Below are 26,456 nucleotides of genomic sequence, written 5' to 3'. Positions count from 1 at the left end.
CACAAGGAGCTGACTGAGGAGATATCTGAGCCATTAGCGATGATCCTCTAAAAATCATGGAAAACAGGAGAAATTCCAGAAGACTGGAAAAGGGCAAATATAGTGCCTATCTCTAAAAAGGGAAATAAGGACAACCCAGGGAATTACAAACCAGTCAGCTTAACTTCTGTACCCAGAAAGATAATGGAGCAAATAATTAAGCAATCACCTAAAAGATAATAAGGTAATAAATAACAGCCAGCATGCATTTGTCAGGAACAAATCCTGTCAAACCAACCTAATAGCTTTCTTTGACAGAGTAACAAGCCTTGTGGATGGGGGGGAAGCAGTAAATGTAGTATACCTTAACTTTAGTAAAGCTTTGGATACGGTCTTGTATGACCTTCTCATAAACAAACTGGGAAATACAACCTAGATGGACATGCTATAAGGTGGGTACATAACTACTCACTGGAAACAGTTTTCCAACCAGTTATCAGTGGTTCACAGTCAAGCTGGAAGGGTATATCGAATGGGGTCCCACAAGGATCAGTTCTGGATCCGGTTCTGTTCAATATCTTGATCAATCATTTAGATCAGTGGTCACCAACCAGTTGATCGCAATCGTCGATACTAGAGGATCTCCCAGTTGATCGCAATTACCAGCAGCACAGCATAGACTCCCTGCCTACCCCGACCCCAAGCCGCTCCCGGAAGCAGCCAGTGCAGCCCCAGGGGGCAGGGGTCTCCCTCCACACGCTCCCATTGGCCAGGAGAGCTGCACGGGCGGAGCCTACAGAGAGGGGCGGTGCATGGACCCACATACCCCCCACACCTCCCCAGGGGCAGGATGGCCCCTTACGAGAGCGGAGTGGGGCTTGGGTAGGCAGGGAGCCTGCCTTAGCCTCGTTGCACCCGCTGCCGACCGGGAGCCGCCAGAGGTAAGTGCTGCCCAGCAGGAGGCCGCACCCCCATCCCTGAGCCCCAGTCCTGGAGCCAGCACCCTATACCCCCTCGTGCACCCCGAACCCCACCCTGAGCCCCCTCCCGGAGCCAGCACCCCAAACCCCCTCCTGTACCCCAGCCCTGAGCCCCCTCCCAGAGCCAGCAGCCCATACCCCCTTCTGCACCCCAACCCCTGCTCCAGCCCTGACCTCCCTCCCAGAGCCCGCACCCTGAACCCCAACACTCTGCCCCAGCCTGGAGTCCCTTCCTGCACCCAAACTCCCTCCTAGAGCTTACACCCCTCACCCCATCCTGCATCCCAAAGCCCTGCCCCAGGCTCAGCCCAGAGCCCCCTCCCACACTGCGAACCCCTTGGCCCCAGCCCAGAGCCCGCACCCACTCCCAAACCCCAGCCCGGTGAAAGTGAGTGAGGGTGAGGATGGGGGAGAGCGAGCAACGGAGAGGGGGGAGGAGATAGAGTGAGCGGGGTGGGGCTTTGGGGAGGGGGAGGGGCCTCGGGGAAGGGGCGTGGTAGATCCTGGGTTACCCTTAGATTCAAAAATGTGATCTTGGGCATAAAAAGGTTGGAGATCACTGATTTAGATAATGGTATAGAGAGTACACTTATAAAGTTTGCAGACGATGCCAAGCTGGGAATGGTTGCAAGTGCTTTGGAGGACAGGATTTACATTCAAAACGATCTGGACAAACTGGAGAAATGGTCTGAAGTAAAATAGGATGAAATTCGATAAGGACAAATGCAAAGTACTGGACTTAGGAAGGAACAATCAGTTGCACACATACAAAATGGGAAATGACTGCCTAGCAAGGAGTACTGCAGAAAAGGATCTGAGGTTCATAGTGGATCACAAGCTAAATATAAGTCAATAGCATAACACCGTTGCCAAAACACAAACATCATTCTGGTCTGTATTAGCAGGAGTGTTGTAAGCAAGACACGAGCAGTAATTCTTCCGCTCTACTCCATGCTGATTAGGCCTCAGCATTGTGCCCACTTCTGGGCACCGCATTTCAGGAAAGACATGTACAAATGACCTATGAGTAGGGCCCTACCAATTTCACAGCCATTAAAAACACATCACAGACCGGGAAATAAGCCCTCCCCATGAAATCTGATTTCCCCCTACTGCTAGGAATGCTCCAGCCAGGGGGCTCCTAGCTCTGGCTGGGCTGGGGAGGGACAGGACTTGTCCATCCCCTGCACAGCCACGCTCAGGAGGAGCTCAGACCCACCTCCACCTCTGGGAACCTCCTGCGGCTGCAGAAAGCTCCTCATTGCTGCCTTCAGAGTCCAGCTCTGAAGGCAGCACAGAAGTGTGGGTGGCAATCCTGTGACCCCCTCCCCCCACTCTCTGCTGGTAATAGCTCACCTTTCCTGATCACTCTTGTCACAGTCTGTATGGTAACACCCATTGTTGCATGTTCTCTGTGTATATAAATCTCCCCACTGTATTCTCCACTGTATGCATCCGATGAAGTGAGCTGTAGCTCACGAAAGCTTATGCTCAAATAAATTTGTTAGTCTCTAAGGTGCCACAAGTACTCCTGTTCTTTTTATGGTGGAATTTGTCTTTCTTGAGAGATCTAAGGTGGAAGCAGGATAAAAATGCAAGAAAGATTGCGGGAGTGGGACTTGCACGCAAGACAGGAGCAGTATTAAAAAAAGAGTCCTGCACAGGGCTCTACCATACAGCATTTGAAATAAGCCTCTAACAAATTCTACTGTACATGTGCAAATAATCATTTTCTGTGATTTATAACTAATCTAGATGGATTTTCACAAGGACCAAAAAACAAACAAACAAACAAAAAAAAAAACACATTTAACCTCAGGGTCTATAAAGAGGGGAAGGCTCCAGGCAAGGACGGTCTGACAGCAGAAGTGCTTAAGGCGGGAGGTCAGGAACTTTGGAAAGCTCTCACCCAAAGGTTCAGCCACTACCTGGAAATCCAGAACATACCGTCCAGTTGGAAAGAGTACAATAACCATCTTGCTGCATAAGAAAGGCAATCGAGAAAATCTAAAGAACTATCGCCAGATCTGCCTGCTTTCGCATATCTATAAGTTGTTCACTAAAACAACAACAAATCGACTGTCGCAAAACCTGGATGAACAGCAACCTAGAGAGCAGGCCGGCTTTCGAAGGAATTACAGCATGGTAGACCACATCTTCACTCTAAACCAACTACTAGAGCGTTCAAGGGAATACAAGTTCCCTTTGTGTATTGCCTTCGTGGACTAAGAGAAGGCGTTCAACAGCGTAGAGACTAACACCGTTCTTGAAGCACTTTCAGAACAGGGCATCAGCGCAAAATATATCACATTACTAAAGGAAGTGAACTCTGGCTGCAGCACGCACATATCGCTCTTCGATACTCCCCTCCGAATCCCCATCGAGAAAGGTGTGAAACAAGGAGATACAGTTTCACCAAAACTATTCACAGCCTGTCTTGAATTGTTTTGTCAATAAGCAGACTTGAAAGGCGGGATTAATATCAACAGCGAGCGGCTAAACCATCTCAGGTTCGCAGATGACATAGTGCTGATAGCTGAAAATATAGCCCAGCTTGAGAGAATGCTCAAAGAACTGAAGCCGAAAAGTAGTCAAGTCAGATTAAAAATGAACTGGTCGAAAACAAAATACATGAGATCAGATATTCTGCCAAGAACCCAAATAACTCTTGGAGGAGAGCAGGTCCAAAAGGCTGATAAATATGTTTATTTGGGTTAGGAAGTCAACATGCGCCACAATCAGAAAGGCAAACTGTCACACAGAAAAAAAAGCTGGATGGTGCTATTCAATGACATCAAGGACATCCTCCAAGGAAAGATCAGCAAAACAACTCGTGCGAATCTTTTTAACTCGACCGTGCTTCCAGCAATGTTATATGGCAGCGAAACATGGTCACTGACAAAGACTGAAGAACATCAACTGTCTGTCACACAGAGGGCAATGGAACGAATATTTTTGGGCATTTCGCTCCGTGATCACAACCCCAATGAAATAATTAGGCAGCAGTCTGGAGTGCGAGACGTTGTTGAAAGCAGGCTCAGCAAAATGCAGTGGATGGGACAACTCAGCGACAACAGATGGACTGCAGCTATATCCGAGTGGTATCCGCGAGAACAGAAACGGCCACGCAGTCAGCCTCCAAAAGAGATGGGATGACTTCCTAACAAGGAGATATGGACAATCATGGCGAAGGATGGCCAGAGCGAGAGAAGATTGGAAGACGTGTTGTGATTGGCTCAGTTTCAACTGATGAAGGACCGACAGTCTACGCTACTTCTACACTATTCCCCTGCCAAATTTCAAGATCCTGCTGCAAACCCCTAAGGTGCTAGTGCTCTTCAAAAAATGGTTGAAAAACTTGGTTAACAGTAGAGGAATAATACACCTGCCAATCTTGTTCTCCAAAATAGCTACATCATTTTTATTAACACTCTCCAGAAAAATTCAACTTGTGGCAGAGACCAAGAATGGAAAGTTTCAACATGAACTGTAGATGTTTGGCAAAGTTTTAAACTGGAAACAGGGGTAGTAAAAGGAAGAGTTAGGCAACTTTAATAACTGTTGTCATTAATAGCTCCACCTATAATAAAGGGGATTTAAGTAGGAGTAATTGGGACAAGATTAAGAAAAAAAAATTAGCATTTAATTTGAGGAAAATCTTCCTGACAGTGAGATGTATAAGGCTGGAAAACAGTCTCCTGACAGAGGTGGAATCCCAGTTTCTTGCCACATTTAAAACTCGATTAAACAGTTATTATTTGTATTGTGTTAGCACCTACACAGGTCAGGGCCTCACTGTGCTAAGGACCATAGAAACACACAAAGACAGTCCCTGCTCCAAGGCACTTACAAGATATTAGCAAATTTACAATAGGGCTCAACCCTACAGCTCCTCCTGGGAGATGACTTACGTGTTTCATCTAGTTTTTTTATGACTATTATTAGTAAACATTTACACTGGAAAAGCATCCAGCAGCCCCACTCAGGATCAAGACTTCCTTGTGCTGGGTGCTATACAAAGACATGCTCCCTTGCCTTTAGGAATTTACAGTCTAATAAGATGTGGACTACAAACAGTTTGCTACTTAAAATCACCCTCATCTTCATCTCATCCTAGCCGTTACTATCAGCTGATTTCTTATAGGAGTCACAGACACATTGGGTTTTGAGGAGGGATTTAAAAATGAATCAGTTCAGGGAGAAAGTTCCCTGAGTTAGGGAACAAGGAGCAGAGACATTTGTGAGAAAACGTGACAAACAAGTGGATGAGGCTGTGACTAACTTCAGTGATTCACCTGTAATCTGGAGAAGGGTACTCTCTCCCCATTCATAAAGTGCTTTGAAATCTGTGCACCAAAGCCCTATAGAAGGGTAAAAAATATACGTCAGAACCTGATTTACATGAAAAACTCTTTCTAAGAGACACCTCCTGAGAGCAGGAGAAGCACTATCCAGCTTCCCATGGAAAGCAGTCACTGATGGCAGCCAGTAAACAGACACAGAGAAATCGGAGATGGAGATGACAATCACCTGGCCCCTTTCACTCTACCAAGCACACATTTACTAGGATGGCTTTTTTTCCAGTCTTAAGTGTCCCAAGTGACGGAGTTTCCATCATTTTCCCTTGGACATTGTCCCCAACACATACAATACCTTGCCGGGCCGGAATTCTGGGAACAGCTCGGTAACACTCGGCAGCTGTTTGGTGGCATCTCGCTGCATTATTCCTGCAAGAGGCAGTGTCAGTTTCCCTTCCTTGGATTCTGCCTGCCTTGCATCTTGGGGTCCCATCTCTGACTCAGAATCAGAAGAACTGCTGAAATCCGCCTTCTCAGAGGTAGCAGAGGATGGCGCAATGATGGAGGGCAGAATGATACCATCTCCATCTTCAGATACTACAATAGAACAAGTATCTTATGAACAAGTTTCCTTTCTTGGTCCCCAGCACTACCCCTGCACTCCACAAGCATTGTTTCCTGATCTTAAATTATGCTGAATCTAAGGGCTTGGCTGCACTTGCAAGTTAGAGCGCATTAAAGCAGCCCTAGGCACCCTCATTCCCCACCCATCCACACTGGCAAGGCACTTAGAGCGCCTGGACTCTGCAGCTGGAGTGCTCCTGGTAATCCACCTCCACGAGAAGCATAAAGCTTGCTGCGCCCTGGCTGAAACACCTGGGCATCAGTGTGACCGAGGTGTTGCATTACTGCACTGTGATCGGCCTCCGGAAACGTCCCATAATTCCCTGAAGTCAAGTGGCCACTCTTGTCTCTGTTTTGAACTCGGCTGTAGGAATGCAGATATCCCCTTTCAAAGCTCCGTTTCTGACATCCGGCTGCTTATCTGCTCTGGGACAAACCAACCATTACTGTGGAATGCTGTGTGTGAGAGAGAGGGGAGGGGGGAAGGGGGGGTCTGCTGCTGTCTGAACTTACAAGACAGTATGCTGACACACACTCAGCACCCCAAAACCCACTCTCTCCCCTCAACATACACACAACACACTCCCTGTCACTCTCCACACGCCGCCGCCCCCCCCAGCCATTTGAAAAGTATGTTGCAGCCACTTGAACGCTGGGATAGCTACCACAATGCACTGCTCTTTGTGGCGTTGCAAGAGCTGCTTATGTGGCCATGCCAGTGCGCTTGAATCTGACAGTGTAAACACACAGCAGCATTTTCCCTGCTGCAGTCTCCGAAGGCTGGTTTAACTCCCAGAGCTCTACATCTGCAAGTGTAGCCATTCCCTAAGCCTCCATGTTTTATAGTTATTGATTCCTGTTCCAGTTCAGCCTTTCAGTGCATCCCTAGATCACCTCTGCAACTCACAGTCCCCACTGAGAGAAGGCAAAACAGAGAAGCAGGTGAATGTCACAGGTTGGTTTGATTATGAATCTTAACGTTACTGTTGAAAGTGTTAACATCTTTTACTCTATATTTTATATAAAAGCCAGTTACCCCTAAGCAGCGCTACTTCTTTGCATAATTGGCCTTCAGATCCAGTCTGCAGGATGGATCTTTGACAAGATCCCAAACATGCTACAGTATAAAGCCACTGCACAGAAATGCTTGAATCCTTGATTTGTCACATCCTGTCATCCCAAAACTCCTAGATTCTTCCCACAAGTTTCAGATAGAAGATGAGAGTCCTTACTCACCAGGGGCTGTTGCATCTTTTTCATCGTCTCTCTTTACTGGAGGTGGAGGTGGCGGTGGCATCAGCTTAGAATCAATATCTTCGCAGTCGGCATCATAATCATCCTCATCTTCATCTAACCAGTCAAAAGGAGACAATCACCTTCAGAACATGTGACCATACTGGATCAGACCAATGGTCCATTCAGCCCAGTATCGTGTCTCTGGCAGTGGCCAGTGCCAGATGCTTCAGAGGGAATGAACGGAACAGGGCAATCATCAAGTAATCCATTCCCAGTCATCCAGTCCCAGCTTTGGCACATGGCGTTTAGGGACATCCAGTACCTGAGGTTGCATCCCTTACCATTTTGGCTAACAGCCGTTGATGGACCTATCCTCCATTAACTTATTTATCTTTATTAAAAAAAAATAATAATAAAAAAAAAATCCACTTTCAAGGATACCCAGACACTCCTTCCCCAATACCACAACTAGGGTATCTCACCTCCATCCCAAACCACAGAAAGGACCCTGTCTCAGCATTAACTTATTACAAATACCTTTCCAGTTTCTCAAATAGATCACCCAAAGCTGCCCCAACTGTGGTTTCCCTGCACTCAACGGCTCACAAAATCAGGGCTTAAAATGTGGATGAGTAGGGGAGCAGGAAAACTGACAAGAGAAACAAGACAATTCAGAGCAGAAACCCTAGATTACTGCAACATTCCTAATTTCCTGCTCCTGACTGACAGGAGAGGAGGTGGAAAGTTCCTTTAGGAGACAGGCAGCAGATTCATCAATTGCACTAGCAATAACACAGGGGAAAAAAAACTGCAGATGTTTACAATTCTGTATCCTACAGACAGGGATCTCCTATATTAGTCCTCTTTGGGAAGCATAAAGGCCAGCCTCACCCCTCCTTATAACCAGTGAAAGTCGTGGTAGAACTTGGATGAAGATGCCTCCTCATGAGCAGCTGCCATTAAACAGAATGCTAGGGAAGGGAGATGGGGAGAAACAGAGGAGGGGTGTCATTGGTTCGGATAATCCTCCAAGGGAATGGGCCTTAGCCCCCTCCTGTGACTAACTGATTTCCCCCCAGGAGATAGGTCTGAGACCAGGAATCATGTAACAGCCTGTGGCCTACCCTGTCCTTAGATCAAACCAACAACTCAGTTTACAGGAACACCTGCGAGAAGGAGGTAGGATATTGCAGGAGACCCTGGGTCAGGGAAAACAATCTGGTTTATCTATAGAAATTATGATGAGCTGTTTTGCTTCAGAAAAATAAACCCAGCCCCTAAAGAAAGGGACTGAAATTTCACCACCCTCGTGTACATTATTTGATGTCTGGGCCATTTATTTGCCCCACTGGCTTACATGAGGTTCGTGAAGCAGGCAAAGAACATGGCAGGAAAACGATGATTACAGAAAGATCACTCTCAACAACAGCACCAAAAGCCAATCCGCCCCACAGAGACATACCATTAACTGTTAATCATTTTGTCTATGTGTACTCCTACCACCGCCAATTACCTGGTCTTCGAATTGGCTGAAGGGTGCCCATTGCCTGCCTGTATCTGCGACTCTCATCTTCAGCCACCTCATTAATATCTGAGTAATCAACAGCATCCTCTGTGCTCTTAACCCAGCCTGAGGAGGAGGAAAGACTTGTCATACAACAAAATGATATCCCAACATGTACTCACCACATCTTACCTCATCCCATCTTCGTCTATCCTGACTTCTCCACCCGCCTACCCCCTCCTTCCTACTGTAACTTCTTTCCACCCCCTTCTATACTCTATTTTACTGGAGGAGCAAATACAATCCCTGTATTAAGGTTACCTAATGTTTTCTATTCTAAAAAGGTCTGGTCTTTCTTCCCTTCCCCTGCTCCCAAGAGCTCCAACACCTTCATGGTTTGCAGCAAGACTTTGAAATCTGGAAGGTGGATCATTGGGGTCAGGGAAGTGCCAGTCTCATGAAAATCTGTTCAGATTTGGCAGAGTAACAAGCTGCTGAGACAGGCCCTTTGACCCAGAGGTAAGTACACCGCCTGGGAACCAGACCATGAGTCCTAAATGAATGTCTTCTACTGATGAACGTTCGTAATTCTGTACTTTCACAACTGTATCAAGCAAAGCACCATATCCCATTGGGGGTTACAGAAGCTGGGAAAATAATTACTATTGCAAAAACAAATCCTATTTACTGCCACATTGCCTCTCAGAAATAACGTATCATATCTTTGTCCTTTGCTATGCTGTCTGTAAAATAAGTCTACTCATTTATAAATAACTTACTGTTTCATTGTGTTACGTACACTCCTATGAACAGCCTTCTACTGCTGGCAGCTAATGTAATTAAACTGCAGTCAAGGAATCTATGCTGCAGTCTGAGTGATGATTCACACCCGGCTGATAATGCATGATGGAGTGTTGCTATAGTTGCAAATAATTTGTTTTCACATCTTTTCCAAAAATAAATTAAATTAAATTAAGAACTCTTAAAAGAATGTTAGTGAGGTTGCAAAAGTCAAGCTCATGAAAGTAAAGAAATGCCAGAACTAAGGCTGCTCTCAAAACCTTGATGTTGCCCCTTCTGTATATGCACAATACAGTCTTTAATTACATGATCACTTTTTCCACACAATTCCCAACTCATTTAGCCTGGAGGGTGCTCAGGGCACGAACGAGGGCTGTGTAGTGAATGATGCTGTGTCAGCAGGACACCAGCTTCACTTGCTCTTGAAGTTGAAAGGGGTATAGAGAATAAGGCAGATAACTAGGAAGAGAAAGGATAATCTCCACCCAAAATTGGGTCTGTTACCATTTGTGAGATACTAACCACTACAGTGATGAGCAGTACAGAAAAGCCCATAGTGAATTTCATAATTCTATATTCAGTGCAGCATTTGGATAGTGTGCAATAAATAAGCCCCAGAGCCACGTATTGAATGATAGAAAGCAATACTGAACAACTGCCTCATTCACTGAGCTTTGTTCCATCCTGGGGGAAAGTGGAACATGTACAGAAAAGAAAAACAAATATCTGATCACGTCATTAAAAATCACCACAATGCTCATGTACAAGAGACAGACTTAAGACTGAACAGGCATCCTTAATTCTAGCATTTCAACTTTCAAACACTTGACTTTGCAACCTTCATATTCTTTTAACATAAGTTTTTTGTATTAAACAAAATTAAATCCCACAAACAGTGAGCGGGGAACTTTACAGATAGGTATAAAGGCAGGGATCCCTGGCCCTATGAGCAGACAATCTATAGACAACATGTATAAAGGCAATGGAAAGCAATTGGGCAGTGAGATTTACCCAAGTTTACAAAGCTAGGGCAATACCTTAACCTTGAACTACAGCAAGTTGTCTAATGATAAGATGAGGTTTGTACAAAGATATTGGCAGGGTAGACTCTGGCCCTTATGTTAATTATTTCTTTTCTTATTAAAGAAATATTTAAAGAAAGAATTATTTCTTATCTTATTAAAGTTACTGCTGCACTGAGCATCACTCAGTGAGAAAAAGACATTTCAAGCATTCTCAGAACCAGTGCTATTTCTGTCCTTTATTTATTTGTATTACAGTAAATTGCAGTACACAATGTTGTTTAGCTACACTGGTCCCAGGATACTAGAGAGACAAGGTGGGTGAGGCAACATTTTACTGGACCAATTTCTAGAGAGAGACAAGCTTTCAAGCTTACACAAAGCTCTTCTTCAGGTCTGGTGAACTAATTCAGGTACATCTACACTACAGCACTTAGCTCTAGCACTTATGGTGGAGACACTCTAAGCCAGTGGTTCTCAACTGATTACACACTGTGGGCCCCGACCCTTGCTGCACAGGGAGGCTGGCTGCCAGCCAGCCCGACTCAGACTGCAGAGCCTGTGGGGCCAAGTGGCTTCCCCGACTGCCGCCACACTGGGCGGGCCAGCAGTCCGGACCCCGACCCTTCCAGGGCAGCCCGGACCCCAAACCCGTCGAACCAGGGCAGCCCAGACACTCCCATGCCGCGCAGCTGGGAACCCGGGCACACAGACAGACTTTAGAACATAGCTAAGCTGGGCCACAGCTCTGTGCTAATTGGGCCACATGCGACCGCAGAGTGAGAACCGCTGCTCTAAGCTGACGGGAGAGAGATCTCCCATCGGCTTAATAATGCTTGCCTCCGCAAGAGGCAGTAGCTATGAGCTAGTCTACACTCGCAACGTTAAAGCGCTACCGCAACAGCGTTTTAACATGGCTTGTGCAGTCGCGGCACAGCGTTGGGAGAGAGCTCTCCCAGAGCTCTAGAAAAACCCACCTCCATGAGAGACGTAGCTCCCAGTGCTGGTGTACTGTTCACACTGGCGCTTTACAGCGCTGAAACTTGCAGAGCTCAGGGGCTTGTTTTTTCACATCCCTAAGTGAGAAAGTTGAAGCGCTGTAAAGTGCCAGTGTAGACAAGCCCTAAGTCAGTGGGAGAAGCTCTCCCACTGACATAGCACTGTCTACACTGGTGCTTAGGTCGATATAATTTACATTGCTCAGGGGTGTGGATTATTCACATCTCTGAGCGACGTAAGTTATACCAACGTAACCTGTAGTGTAGACAAGGTTTCAGTGCCATTGCTAAACACAAGGTCTGAACAGACTGTTTAGCTTAAGTAGTTAACACATATTTCAAGGTACCACTCAAGGTGAAGTGGCCTATTAATACCCGTCCAGTTGTAGGAAGGAAAGGGTGGATAGCAGCTATGGGGATTGTTAGTGGGTTACAGACTGTTGTAATAAGCCATAAATCCAGTATCTGTATTCAGTCCATGATTTTTAGTGTCTAGCAGAGTAATGAATTTAAGTGCCCTGATTCATCTTTTGAAAGTGCTGTGCAGGTTTCCTTTGAGGATGAGGACCAACACATCAGACATAGACTAATCTGTGAAAATCAGTAACCCACTCCCATTGGCATAGTAGTGTCTTCACTAAAATGCTACAGCAGCTGTAGCACTGTATGCGAAGACAAGCCCTGACTCCCCTGAGTTAGTTTCCCAGACCCGGAGAAGACTTCTGTGTAAACTCGAAAGCTTTTCTCTCTCACCAACAGAAGCTGTTGCAATAAAATAAGTTACCTCACCCACCTTGTCTCTCCAGAACATTACAGTGGCACCTAGAAACTTCAACTGAGGATCACAGCCCTATTGCGCTATACGCTGTGCAAAACAAGTAATGAAGACAATAGATCAATGGACCAATAGGTTTTACAATTTAAATAAGTCCAAGATGCAACGGTGAAGTGGAGACACACAACTGAGTAGGAAGACAAGGTCGTAATAAATTGGAACATTAAGTAGCATATATTTGTTAAATAGAGGCCTTCATGCTGGTTTGGTTGTTTTAAAGACTGAACAAGAGACCGTAATGAATCACTAAACATGCAAATGCACAATTGTGCACCACAGTTACCTTCTCAAGTACAATTGTTAGGCTTAGGTATTAATACATTAGTGATGCAACTAGGACAGTTCATGCCTCATAGTTATTGCCTCCGCCTTCCTGCAGATTGGCAGATATCAAAATGCGACCAGAGTGTCAACAATGAAATTACGGTTTCCGTTTCAGTAAGAAGAGCTAGAAATGCACCGTTACTCTTTAAAGAGAGGTTTCAGAGTAGCAGCCGTGTTCGTCTGTATTCGCAAAAAGAACAGGAGGACTTGTGGCACCTTAGAGACTAACACATCTCTTTGAGCAGAAGCTTTCGTGAGCTACAGCTCACTTCAGCTTTATGCTCAAATAAACGTGCTAGTCTCTACGGTGCCACAAGTCCTCCTGTTCTCGTTAAGGAAACCCTTCGATGTGACAAAATCTGACTGGGCTGCGGTAGCTACAACCGAGCCAACCCAGACCTGAACGGGTGTTCGGGCCTCACCCTCCTCATCCAGCTGGGCTCCGTCAGTCTCCGCAGCGTCCTCCTCGCTGGCCGTGATCTCGGTGATCAGGTTGCCCAGCCCCAAGGCGCCCAAACCGGCTAAATGCTTCTTAGATTCCTGGAACAGCGGAAGACAGGACCGGCCGTTAGCGGCCCCGCGCCGCGACGGGTGACGCCCGCGGAGCACCAGGGCTACGTTCCCGCCGCGGCGAGAGGGGCCCGGGCGCGGCCAGCCGGGGCCCCTGTGGGCAGACGGAGCCCAGCGGCCCCAGGGCCCCGCGCCTCACCTTGTCCAAGACGCTCTCCCCCTCCAGCTGCCCCGCCTCGTTGATATTCCCGAAGAGGAAGCCGGCCAGGGAGAAGGGCCCGGCGCGGCCCCCCTCCGCCTCCTCCTCGCTCTCCGAGTCCGACATCTCTCCCGCCTCGTCCCGGGACGCGACCCGGAAGCAGAAGCGGGGCGCGAGCGCCGCCGGGTCACGCCTGCGGAGAGCACCATAGAGAACGCGCGGCGAGAGCGTCTGCTCGGAGGGGAGGGGCGGGGCCGGCGCTGCCGGGTCACGCCTGCGGAGAGCACCATAGAGAACGCGCGGCGGGAGCGTCTGCTCGGAGGGGAGGGGAGGGGCGGGGCTGGGGCTGGCGCTGGCGCTGGCGCTGCCGGGGCGACAGACTCGGCCCAGGCCGCCGCCGCCGACTCCCGGGGGAGACGAGGGCAAGGATCGGCGCTCGGCGAGCGATCCACCGGCGGTCGCTTGAGCGGGTCTAGTAAAGACCCCAACTCGACAGCGGCTCGCTCTCCAGTCCACCCCCTGCCCTGCCCCCAACGAGAGGAGTGTCTCCCGTCGACCCCCGCCGTGTGGACCCGGGTAACTCGACTCCAGCTACAGGCGCGTAGCTGGCGTGACCACGGCAGTGTAGACATAGGCTCAGCCCCAGCTGGGGCCAGCTGCGGGGCGCCTCAGTGGCCGGCCGGACCCGTCGGGCCGGGTGGTGTCAGCGAGCCGGGCTCTCGGGCCCGCTCACGCGAGCACCCCCAGTACAGACTTCCAAAAACAACGGTCTCGAGGGGCTCCCGCCGGCCCGCCAGCCACTGGTTGCAGCTACAGCTGTACGGGCTCAGGACCGCTCACAGCAGAGCCTACCGTCTCTAGGCCCTGGTCTACACTGCCGGGTTAGGTCAAATCTAGCCGCGTTAGGTCGATTTCAGAATGACTGCATCCGCACAACCACCCCCGTTCCCTCGACCGAACAGGCTCTTAAAATTGACTTCTGTACTCCTCCCCAGCGAGGGGAGTAGTGCTAAAATCTACCTTCCTGGGTTGAATTTGGGGTAGCGCGGACGCAAATCGACAGTATTGGCCTCCGGGAGCTATCGAGGGTGCTCCAATGTGACCATTCTGGCCAGGACTTTGAACTCCAATACACTAGCCAGGTACACAGGAAAAGCCCTGGGAAATTTTGAATTTCATTTTCTGTTTGGTCCGCGTGGCAAGCTCAGCAGCACAGGTGACCATGCAGTCCCCCCAGGATCACAAATTAACTCCAGCATGGACCAGAAGGGAGACACTACATCTGATTGCTGTATGGGGAGAAGAACCTGTGCAGGTTGAACTCCGATCAAAAAGAAGAAATGCTAATATATATGCCAAAATCGCACAGGGCATGGTGGAGAGAGGCTACAACAGGGGCACACAGCAGCGCCGTGTGAAAGTTAAGGAGCTCAGGCAAGCCTGCCAAAAGACAAAGGAGGCAAACAGTCGCTCTCGGTCAGAGCCCCATACATGCCGCTTCTATGATCAGCTACATGACATTCTAAGGGGGGGGACCGTACCACTACCCGAGGACACGTGCAAGGGGAGAGTCTCACGCAACAGGGAGGATTTTGTGGAGGAGGAGAAGGCAAGTGGTGAATCTGTTCTCCCTGGCAGCCAGGACCTTTTCATCACGCTGGAGCCAATACCCTCCCAAGGCGGGTCCCCGACCCTGAAGCCAGAGAAGGCAGCTCTGGTGAGTGCACATTTGCAACTACAGTACAGGGTTTAAAAGCAATAGTGTTTTATTTGCCCTGAAGAATTGGGATGCATTCACGGGCAGTACAGCTACTGGAAAAGTCTGTTAACGTGTCTGTGGATGGAGTGGGAATCCTTCAGGGACATCTCCATGAAGCTCTCCTGGAGGTACTCTGAAAGCCTTTGCAGAAGGTTTCTAGGGAGGGCTGCCTAAGCCTTATTTCATTCTGCACACTTTACCATGCCAAGCCAGTAGCAAGTAGTCTGGAATCATTGCAGCACAAAGCATGGCAACGAATGGTCCTGGGTTTGGTCGCATTCAAGTAACATTGTCTATATCTTTCTGCATTAGCCTCAGGGGAGTGATATCATTCATGATCACCTGGTTGAAATAGGGGAATTTTTGTAAGGGAACAGTAAAAGAACCCCATTCATGCTGGGTTATTTGCACTTGGCTAAAAGGGATCAACCCAGAGAATAGCCACGCCATGGGGTGGGAGGAGGTGTGTGCTGCACATCCACCTGAAAACCGCAGCCCCTCTTTTTAAATGTGAAACCCAACCGGCATTGCTTGCTATGGGAAAGGACGACGCTGCAGTTTGAAACCATTCCCACGTGTTATGAAGGCATAAGAAGCCAACCCCACGTACCAAAAGGCTTCCCATGGCTGCCTGGAAACCGAATTCTGTTGCCCGGCCATTTGTGATGTGTCACCATACCGAGAGGCACTCAATATAAAAGACAAAATGTGACTGTACCTAAAGCACATATGCTATGAATTGCTTGATTCACTGTGAAAGTCTCCCTTTTGTTCTCAGAAATGTATCATCTTAAATTTTACTCTCCCTTTTTATCTCCCCCCCAGGTGCAAATGTTTCTATGCTCCCCCTATCAGCTCCGTCCCTGAGGTTATCGCAGATTAGAAGGCAGAAAAAAAACACATTCACGATTACATGTTTTCTGAGCTCATGCAGTTCTCCCGCACTGATAGGGCACAGCTTAATGCATGGAGGCATTCAGTGGCAGAGGCCAGGAAAGCATTAAGTGAGTGCAAAGAGCTGAGGTAGGAGGCAATGCTGAGGCTAATGGGGGAGCAAACGGACATGATGAAGCATCTGTTGGAACTGCAGGAAAGCCAACAAGAGCACAGACCCCCGCTGCATCCATTGTATAACTGCTTGCCCTCCTCCCCAAGTTCCATATTCTCCTCACCCAGACGCCCAAGAACGTGGGGTGGGGAGGCTTCAGGCACCCAGCCACTTCACTCCGGAGGCTAGCCCAAGCAACAGAAGGCTGTAATTCAAACAATTTTGATTTGTAGTGTGGCTACAGTAAGCAATGTGGCCTTGTCCTTGCCTCCTCCTGAGCCCCACCCCACCCAGGCTACCTTGTGAGTTCTCACTTTTTTTTTTAATTAAGAAAGAAAAGAAAAGAGAGGTTTCAAAACAATAGTTACTTTATGTCCTTTGCCAGCTGTGGTCAAAGGATGGAGGGTGGTCGGTTTACAGGGAATTAAAATCAATAAACAGGGCAGGTTTGCAGCAAGGAGAAACACTCACAACCTTCACACCGTAGCCTGGCCAGTCATGAAACTAGTTTTCAAAGCCTCTCTAATGTGCAGCGCGCCTAGCTGTGCTCTTCTAGTCGCCCTTGTGTCAGCCTGGCAATTTTGAGCAGCCAATTTGCCTCAACCTCCCACCCCGCCATAAATGTCTCCCCCTTACTCTCACAGATATTATGGAGCACACAGCAAGCAGCAATAACAGTGGGAATGTTGGTTGCGCTGAGGTCTAACCTAGTCAGCAAACAGCGCCAGCGAGCTTTTAAACGTCCAAAGGCACATTCTGCCACCATTCTGCACTTGATCAGCCTATAGTTTAACTGCTCCTTAACGCCAGGCTGCCTGTGTATGGCTTCATGAGCCATGGGAGCAAGAGGTAGGCTGGGTCCCCAAGGATAACTATTGGCATTTCCACATCCCCAACGGTAATTTTCTGGTCTGGGAAGTAAGTCCCTTCTTGCAACTGCTCGAACAGCCCAGAGTTCCTAAAAATGCGAGCATCATGCACCTTTCCCGGCCATCCCACTTTGATGTCGGTAAAATGTCCCTTGTGATCCACCAGTGCTGGCAGAACTATCAAGAAGTGCCCCTTGCAGTTTAGATACTGGTTGGCAAGGTGGTCAGGTGCCAAGATAGACAGAACGCATATCCCTATCGCCCCACCACCGTTTGGGAAATGTGCTTGATACTTGATGGCTTTGCTGCAAGGGGTTCCCTGAGTCACTACCCTTGATAGCAGAACGTCTCTGATTGCATTGGCTACTTGGATCACAGCAGTCCCCACAGTAGACTTGCCCACTCCAAATTGATTCCCAACTGACCGGTAGCAGTCAGGCGTTGCAAGCTTTCACAGGGCTATCACTACTCGCTTCTCAACTGTCAGGGCAGCTCTCATCTTGGTATTCCTGCGCTTCAGAGCAGAGAAAAGCAACTCACAAAAGTTCAAGGAAAGTGGCCTTACGCATGCGAAAGTTTTGCAACCACTGTGAATCATCCCATACCTGCAACACTATGTGGTCCTACCAGTCTGTGCTTATTTGCCAGGCCCAGAATGGGCATTCCACTGTATCAACCAGCCCCACTGCCTCCATGATGTCCCAATTGCCACAGCCCGTGCTTTCAGGAATGTCTGCGTCCATGCCCTCATCACAATCGTCCTCGTGCTGGCGTCTCTTAACCTGATTCTGCACATACTCCAGGATAATGCATGAGGTGTTTACAATGCTCTCAACAGCAGTGCTGAGCTGAGCGGGCCCCATGCTTGCCGTGGTATGGCGTCTGCATGGGTAACCCAGGAAAAAAGGCACAAAACGATTCTGTTGCTTTCACAGAGGGAGGGAGGGAGGGAAGGGCAACTGATGACATGTACCCAAAACCACCCGTGACAATGTTTTTGCCCCATCAGGCATTGGGAGCTTAACCCAGAATTCCAATGGGCAGTGGAGACTGCGGGAACTGTGGGATAGCTACCCACAGTGCATCGCTCCATAAGTCGATGCTAGCCATAGTATTGAGGACACACTCCGCCAACTTAATGCGCTTAGTGGGCCCATACACAATTGACTGTATAAAATTGATTTTTAAAAATAGACTTCTACTCTACCTAATTTCGTAGTGTAGACATACCCCTAGGGGTAAGTGTCCTCCTCTGTACAAAGCTATAGCTAAATACCTACTTACCTCCCAGGGGCATTTTAATTAGAGCTCTCAGGCGATTAATATTTTTAATCGCAATTAATCATGCTGTTATCCAAAAAATATTTAAATAAAGGGTATTTTATTGTTTTTTACATTTTCAAATATATTTATTTCAGTCACAACACAGAATACAAAGTGTACAGTGCTCTATTTTGTTAAAAAATGCTTTATTTTTTTTTACAGTACAAATATTTGTAAGTCACCTAATACAAGTACTATAGTGAAATTTTTATCATGAAAGTTAATTCTACATTTGTAAGTTCAAAAAAAACCTGCATTCAAAAATAAAACAAAGTCCACTCAGTCCTACTTGTTGTTCAGCCAATAGCTCAGACAAACAAGTTTGTTTACATTTTCAGAAGATAATGCTTACCTGCTTCTTGTTCACAATGTCACCTGAAAGTGAGAACAGGCATTTGCATGGCACTGCTGTAATCAGCGCTGCAAGATATTTACATGCCAGATGCGATAAAAACTCATATGTCCCTTCATGCTTCAACCACCATTCCAGAGGACATGCATCCATGCTGATGACAGGTTCTGCCTGATAACGATCCAGAGCAGAGCGGACTGACGTGTTCATTTTCATCATCTGAGTTAGATGCCACCAGCAGTTGGTTGATTTTCTCTTTTGGTGGTTTGTGTTCTGTAGTTTCCACATCAGAATGTTGCTCTTTTAAGACATGAAAGCATGCTCCACACCTCATCCATCTCAGATTTTGGAAAGCACTTCAGATTCTTAAATCTTGGGTCAAGTGCTGTAGCTATCTTTAGAAACTTCACATTGGAATCTTCTTTGCATTTTGTCAAATTTGCAGTGAAAGTGTTCTTAAAATGAACACAATGTGCTGGGTCATCATCCGAGACTGCTATAACATGAAATATATGGCAGAATGTGGGTAAAACAGAATAGGAGACACACAGTTCTCCCCGAAGGAGTTCGGTCACAAATGTAATTAACGCATTATTTTTTTAACAAGCATCCTCAGCATGGAAGCGTGTCCTCTGGAACGATGGCCAAAGCATGAAGAGGCATATGAGTCTTTAGCACATCTGGCACGTAAATAACTTGTGACACCAGCTACAACAGTGCCATGCGAACGCCTGTTCTCACTTTCAGGTGACATTGTAATTAAGAAGTGGACAACATTATCTTTCATAAACGTAAACAAGCTTGTTTGCATTAGCGATTGGCTGAACAAGAGGTAGGACTGAGTGGACTTGTAGACTCTAAAGTTTTACACTGTTTTGTTTTTGAGTACAGTTATTTAACAAAACAAAAAAAATCTACATTTGTAAGTTGCACTTTCGTGATAAAGAGATTGCACTACAGTACCTGTATGAGGTGAACTGAAAAATACTATTTCTTTTATTTTTACAGTGCAAATATTAGTAATCAAAATATAAAGTGAGCATTGTACACTTTGTATTGTGTTGTAATTGAAATAGATATATTTGAAAATGTAGAAAAACATCCAAAAATATTTAATAAATTTCAATTGGTATTCTATTGTTTAACAGTGGATTAATCACGATTTTTTTAATTGTGATTAATTTTTTTTTAGTTAATCACATGATTTAACTGCAATTAATCAACAGCCCTAATTGCAATATAGCAGTGCTGTGCGTCTGCAATATCAAGCACTCAAAATTAGAAAACAGGCAAACAGAGGGCACCTTTATGCATTGTGATAGTCTTTAATTATATATTATTTCCACAGGACTCCTGCCTCATTCAGTGCACACCTAGTGAGCAGTAGTCAACATTTTGTTTTATCCTCATTGTTCGAGATGTAGCACGCGCACACACACACACACACCCCTCACCATATTTCCTGCTGTGAAGTAGTTAGTTTCCTTCTGAGCTTTTCTATGGCATTTATACTACTAGTAGCTGGCACTTTCACCAACTCTCAAAAGTACTTTACAAAGGAGGAGATCAGCATCTGGTGCTTCATAATCAGAAACTGACTACACTACAATTTTGGCGATCAAGGGTGTGGAAAAAAACCAAAACATCCCTGACCAACATAAATTTCTGGTGTGGACAGTGCAGTCGGCAGGAGACACTCTCCTGTCAACATAGATAACCCCGCTCATTGGGGGTGGTTTAATTATGCCGGCAGGACAGCTCTTTCCTGCTGGCAAAGAGCAGCTACACAGGGGACCTTTACAGCAGGACAGCTGTGCCGCTATAAGGTCCGTATGTAGACATAGCCTTGTTAACTTATCTTCATAACACTCCTGTGAAGTGAAAGGATGGTATTATCCCCATTTTACAGATGGGAAACTAAAGCATAGTGGATATGCTTCTGATAATTTTAGGTTCCTCATACGGGATAACTAGCACCTGATTTAGCAAATTACTTTAGCAAGGCTCCCAGTAACTTCAGTTATAGCTCTAAGTTCAGCATTTCTGAAAATCAGAGCTCAAGGTATCCCATCATAGCATTCAGGAAGTAATTAGTGACCCCCTGTGAAAAGTTTGGTTTAAATGATTTGCCTAACATTAGGAACTCTATATTATAGCAGAGGCAGGAATAAAAATCAGTTTTCCAAGGTGGTATTCAATTCCCTTAACCAGAAGGCCATCCATTCCCTTCCTGTGATCCCCTGTCCCGGTACTACAAATAGAACATACCTTCCATCTTCTGCAACAAATGAAGCAGCATCCTACAGGCAACATCCTCCTTTAATACATAATCCCAATTCATCCCCACAGTAGGTTGAGCCTGTGCACTGAATGAATTAGGGGTCACATGGAAAAAATATGTGATCATGTAATTCAAGACTACCAATGCAGATGCACAAGGTGACCAAATTAAAGTTTTCACCACCCTCATTTCCCTCACCAGCTTCCAGTCTTTCCACACACATTTGGGCTCCCTGTTTGTCTCTTTGCCTGATCAGTTCCAGCCTCCCATTTCCTCTCCTGCCCTGGCCCAGTTACTCCAAGTTTCCTCCCGCTCCCCCAACTCCTTGTCTCAGCCTATTCTTTTCCATCCCCTCTGGTCTCGCTTTTGTGCTCTCTGCCTCCCCTTCCTCCTTTAGTTTGGCTGGGTGACAGGAGGTGCAGGTGTTTCCTGTATTCTCACTGCTCTCAATTCCAGTGTCCAGCCCACTCAAAAGCAGTTGTCAGACTTTCCCTGTAAAGGCTGCTCCTCTTTGAGACTGCACGCATGGGCTGTCCTGTGCAATCTGGTCACACATAACATCTGTGAAGGGATACAGTATGTCCAGTGAGGACAGAACCTTCAGAGATTTTAGCTACAAAAAATCAATTCTGTACTGAAGATGTGCAAACTGCAGTTTTTCAAACACTTATAACTTGGCCAAACATAAGTGGATTTTCACAGGAATGGCAAAAGGCACATCCCTGACACAAAGTCCACCCCTTGCCAAATTTCAAATCTCTGGTCCAAAGCACAGGGTCATCAGAATATTTTAACATAAGCAAAACCTTCCCTGCTGCCTTGCCCCCGCCTCATTCTCAAAACAGCTGAACAGTTCTGGCTAAAATTTTCCAAAAAACTTCAGACACCTGGCATACAAAATTTCACACAAAATGGTTACAGGTTGGCAAAACTATAACCAACTGAAAAAGTCTTAATGTGAAGTGTCAGCCCTAATAGGGAGTGCTATAATAGTTATTCACATGTGGAAACAGGATTTTAGTGGGAATTATCTTGCATCTTTATAGTAAAGAGACATCAGATTCACACAGTTTACAATCACTAAAACTGGACTGAACAATTAAACTTCTTAATTTGTTCAAAATTTGCTTTGCTATATTTCAAGTCTCCAGATTTCCACAGAAGAGATTAAGAACAATTGTAATATGAAAATGGAATGAGTGAATAAAACAGCAAGAGATCAAGAAAGCTTTATTACAATTTAATTCTGCATAATTTAAAAATCATTTTAAATCGTTAGTTGCAATACAAATTCCTTTTAAGTATAAAAATCAAGTTGCCAGTGTATGTTTCAGTACCACACTTCAATCAGATCATCTTAGGGTCCTCTAATGCAAATGAGTCCTCCTCACCCTCCCACTTTAACTGGCTCAGAGAACTCCTTTGCTTAGAGACGTCCATTTGCTCGTTCAGATTTACCCAAGTAGCACCAAGAATTCTACAGGTCACAAATTTGGCACTCAAAAGCAGAGCATTGAGGCCTTTCTGGTTGAAATTCCATATAAATAGCTACCATTGTGTACTGAACAGAGCATTTGAGTGCTAAAAGTATACATCTAAAAAGACTGCCTCAGAGCATCCTTTGGACAGAGCACTCCTGAACTGTTCAAATCAACTGGGTCTGGGGTGGGGGAATAAGTGAAATCTCTCAAAGACAAAAAATGTAAATGATTAGTCTGCTAGAAGGATATAAAAACTGAATAGCACAGGAGAGACTGAATTGTCACAAGTCAATTGCATTCCCAGCCACTCAAATATAAAACTTTTATAAGGTTGGTTTCGACTGCTCTTCTCAATGCTGGAATGTTCTGATCTTATTTGGAATTAGACAAATCCAACCAGGGAGCTAAGTCAAATCTCCACTTGTAATGTGACAATGGACAAAATCAAGGCAAAAAAAAAAAAAGAACCCAAACTCTGCACTAGAGTTACAATAAAATAGGTTAAGAATTATAGAAATTTGCAACAGCCCAAATTTACAGAGTGACCATTTACAGATTTTGTTAATTATCAATTATTGTAATAAAAAAGTTCACGATATCTGCACGCTTCTGAAATTCATTCCTGCAGAGATCAGGCCCTGGAGTAAGAACTGTCAGAATAGCAGGATACCTGCTCCTCTTGGCAGAAAATACACAGAAATATCAGATGTTGAAATCAGTCTGTTAATGAGGTACTATGAAGACAGTAAAGAGCTCTCCAAGTTGTTCTAGTTCATGGCACTTTGTGAAGAACAAAAAAGAAAGTGGTATGTAGAAGGAAGCATCTCCAGGCTTCTGCAAACATCATGGCATATTGTTATTTTGGTGTTTATCTGAACCATTCCCAGTACACTACATTTGTTTCATTAGCGAGTCATACTGATGGCTTGGGTCAACTGTGGCTTGTAATTTAGCCTTTTAGAGGGGGATTTGCTAAAGTAATATATGCCATCAGTTATAATGGAATTGTAGTTACTGTAAGTTATCAGTACATCAGGCAGAGAGAAAGGCACATCCTCTTCTTTGAGGGGAAGTAGGGGACAGATAGGAATGTATCCACCTCATACTTCAATACCACATAAGGCAAGGCTAATTTAATATTTCTCTTAATCTTAATAGCCCTACAGTTGCCAACCCACCAGCATCTTGCTGCAATGAGAAAAGAGAGCTCATTCCATATAGTGCAGGCATAACACACATTTTTGCATGGGTGAGATACTTTAAGAAACTAAGATCTGAACCACTAACACAGGCTGCTCCCAAATACAGTCAGTGGCACCTACGCAAGGAATGGGATTATTAATTTCAGTACACAAAACCCACAAATCCCAGCATCCTTATATTAATACAAAATTTCTTATACAGCACATCAATTTCAGATCTGCAAGTTGCAGGGGCACGTCTTTAATGGAGGTTTCACACTGCTGTTTTTTTGCTCATCCTAGGTGTTGTGGGTAAACAGACTTCTGAAGATAAAAGCCAGTGACCATTCACAAAGGGGTAGGAACAGTTATTGAAGTGTTTAAATAGAGCTTCAGCTAAAAGTAATTTATAATAATGTGTGACCAGCTAGCGTGGAGAGAATTATTTTTAAAATGCTGTAGCCCAGGTAACCGTATCCACCATAGCTGGCCAACCATTAAAAACAGTTTAACTGGAAACTTAGTTAAACATGGTTCCTGGCTTCATGTTATAGGACCTACACAATTCCAAGACATGATCTGCCATGAACTCTCATGCAATGATGCAGGGGTTAATTATGGTTGGGAGAAAGAGAACTAATTCCTCAAGAGCAACAGCCTCCTTCCAACTCTCTGGAATTCTTCTAAAAGGTAGGGGAATGTACATGTACAAGTGTGCAGGTCATATTAGGAAATCCACTTTGAGAATGTCATCCCAATTACCTCAAGCAGTTTGAAGAGAGAATAACAACTCCATTCTCAAAATGTAAAATACTCTTTAGAGAGGGAAGAGAAACCCTAATGCAGTTAAGACAACTATGGCAGACCTGCATTTTGTTACCATCTCACCTCTCGATTCTGTAGTGGTTTAGGAACAATTTATTTGAGTTACTGTCATCTAGAATTCCACATACCAGGAGGTGCCAACTTCTGATCTCAATATTAATGAAACCATTTCAGGAGTTCCTTATGTCTGAACCACTGGACCAAACATGACTGGTTTTCATTAACTTTTCATACAAGTAATCACATTCTTCACTATAAAGTAAGTCTCATATTAATATTGAAGGTTTCAGCATTTTTAAATTTAGACAAATGGTTTTCAAATTTCATGTTGTCAAATTAAGGCAATAATTAGAAAGCCAGGCTCTTGTCTGGTAGACCAAGTTGATGAATCAGTAAGGGCCAGAAGCTGCAGGAACTATATTTAAAGCAAAATTATCAATATCTGTCGCTTTCAGCAAGGCCAATAACTGAAGTTTGTCTAGTAAAGGAAAAGTTTGACTTTGAAGAAGTCCCCTCATCCTCTTCTATTGAAAAGAATGGAAGCCAACTGAACTCTGGAGATGTTGGAGACTCTGGAACTTTAGAAGATGGATAGATATTTCATCACTCTCTCACTAGGCTGGAATGAACTGGTTTCTCTCAGTTTCCCTGAAGCAGTTACCAAACTGCAAGAATATACTTTGCATGAACCATTTCTGTTTAGACCTGTTAGTGCAAGATGCAAATCTTCAATTAAAAAAAGAAAGGAGCCTACCAAGATCCCCGTCAGTCTTTATTTCACTTCAAATATCCATCGTCTTCGGCAACTACAACAGGACACACTTTTTTGTGTTTTTCTTTGCCACTGGGTACAAAACTGCACGCACAGCTTCAGCAAACACCTCTCGAACCCCCTCCTGGTTCAGAGCTGAGCATTCCAAATATTTTACTGCTCCAATCTGTTTGGCCAGTGAAGTTCCCTGTTGTGGGGTAGTGGGAGCCAAGCTTTGCTCCTTCAGCTTTTTAACGGTTTCCACATCACTTCGTAAGTCCCTTTTGGTGCCAACTAAAAGGATTGGAACATTAGGACAGTGGTGAGAGACTTCAGGGTGCCATTTGTGCCGAACATTTGCATAAGAGGAGGGACTTCCAATGGAAAAACAGATGACAAATACATTGGTTTGAGGGTATGAGAGGGTACGTAGACGGTCATATTCCTCCTGGCCTGCAGTGTCCCAGAGATTTAGACTAACTGTCCGGCCATCCACAGTCATCTGAGCACTATAGTTGTCAAACACAGTGGGTATGTACTCCTCTGGAAAGGCATTGGTGGTGTAGCTGATGAGAAGACAGGTCTTTCCCACTGCACCATCTCCAACAACTACACACTTTATTGTCTGCATTCTTTACCCAGAAATGGAGAATCCTGCCAAAAGAGACAAAAAAAGTCAGTCACTCACTTATAGGAATTTTAAAATGAAGTGTAGAAGGTTTCTCTAATACAATGCCCTCAACATTTCTAATAATTTATTTTTGGTAGCGGCATGCTAGATGCTAAACACACATAAAGAGGCAGCCTACACTCTAGAACACTGGTTCTCAAACTTATTTGATCATGCCCTCCTTCTTTGTGTCTGTAGGAGTTTATGCCCCCCCCCCCCAACAAGTACATATACCAATAAAAAAAAAAAAACATGCAACTCTCATTAAATATTAAAAACAGTAAGGCATTGATTCAAACAGCACCAACGATCCATTTTAATAAGGGCAAAAGCAAAACTGCAATGCTTAAAATTAAATGTGCACACTGAATCATAAACTGATTAATGTACAGATGGCAACGACTTGTATAATGCTATTCAAGCTTAAAAGAATAGCATCAAAATGAACAGCACCAGAGTCAAATGCACAGCGCCATCTGAAGATCTGATATGTTCGGAGGAATCAGCTTTGCTAGTTGTTTGTTACTGTGGGTAAAATGTGCACGGTGAGGATCCTCCCCCCCCAGCTTCTCACACACACCTGAAAACGTATTCCATAGCCCTCCC

At 45.5% G+C, this 26,456-nt stretch overlaps 2 protein-coding genes across 7 annotated transcripts in view; both read right to left on the bottom strand.

Annotated features, from left to right (window-relative positions):
* TAF1 (TATA-box binding protein associated factor 1) overlaps positions 1-13,467 on the bottom strand; it is a 147,623-nt gene extending 134,156 nt beyond the window's left edge. For 3 of the 6 annotated variants that reach the window (XM_074962836.1, XM_074962841.1, XM_074962837.1), the window contains exons 1-6: positions 13,311-13,467; positions 13,024-13,141; positions 8,631-8,747; positions 7,118-7,231; positions 5,613-5,854; positions 5,255-5,320 (exon numbers count right to left, since the gene is read on the bottom strand). In XM_074962836.1, coding sequence (XP_074818937.1) covers positions 5,255-5,320; positions 5,613-5,854; positions 7,118-7,231; positions 8,631-8,747; positions 13,024-13,141; positions 13,311-13,436 — 783 coding nt within the window. In that variant the 5' untranslated portion in view covers positions 13,437-13,467. The remainder of the gene's footprint in view (positions 1-5,254; positions 5,321-5,612; positions 5,855-7,117; positions 7,232-8,630; positions 8,748-13,023; positions 13,142-13,310) is intronic. The other 3 variants (XM_074962839.1, XM_074962840.1, XM_074962842.1) reach the window with 1 other exon arrangement.
* Positions 13,468-22,202: 8,735 nt separating this feature from the next.
* The window catches only part of LOC141993304 (rho-related GTP-binding protein RhoG-like), a 34,476-nt gene continuing 30,222 nt past the window's right edge, over positions 22,203-26,456 (bottom strand). Inside the window, exon 2 of the mRNA XM_074962835.1 lies at positions 22,203-25,834. Within this exon, the coding sequence (XP_074818936.1) occupies positions 25,236-25,811 (576 nt within the window). The 5' untranslated portion in view covers positions 25,812-25,834 and the 3' untranslated portion in view covers positions 22,203-25,235. The remainder of the gene's footprint in view (positions 25,835-26,456) is intronic.

The sequence above is a fragment of the Natator depressus genome, chromosome 9 (genome assembly GCF_965152275.1).
Source record: "Natator depressus isolate rNatDep1 chromosome 9, rNatDep2.hap1, whole genome shotgun sequence".
In the NCBI taxonomy this organism is placed as follows: Eukaryota; Metazoa; Chordata; order Testudines; family Cheloniidae; genus Natator; species Natator depressus.
This window is presented reverse-complemented; position numbering and strand designations above follow the sequence as displayed.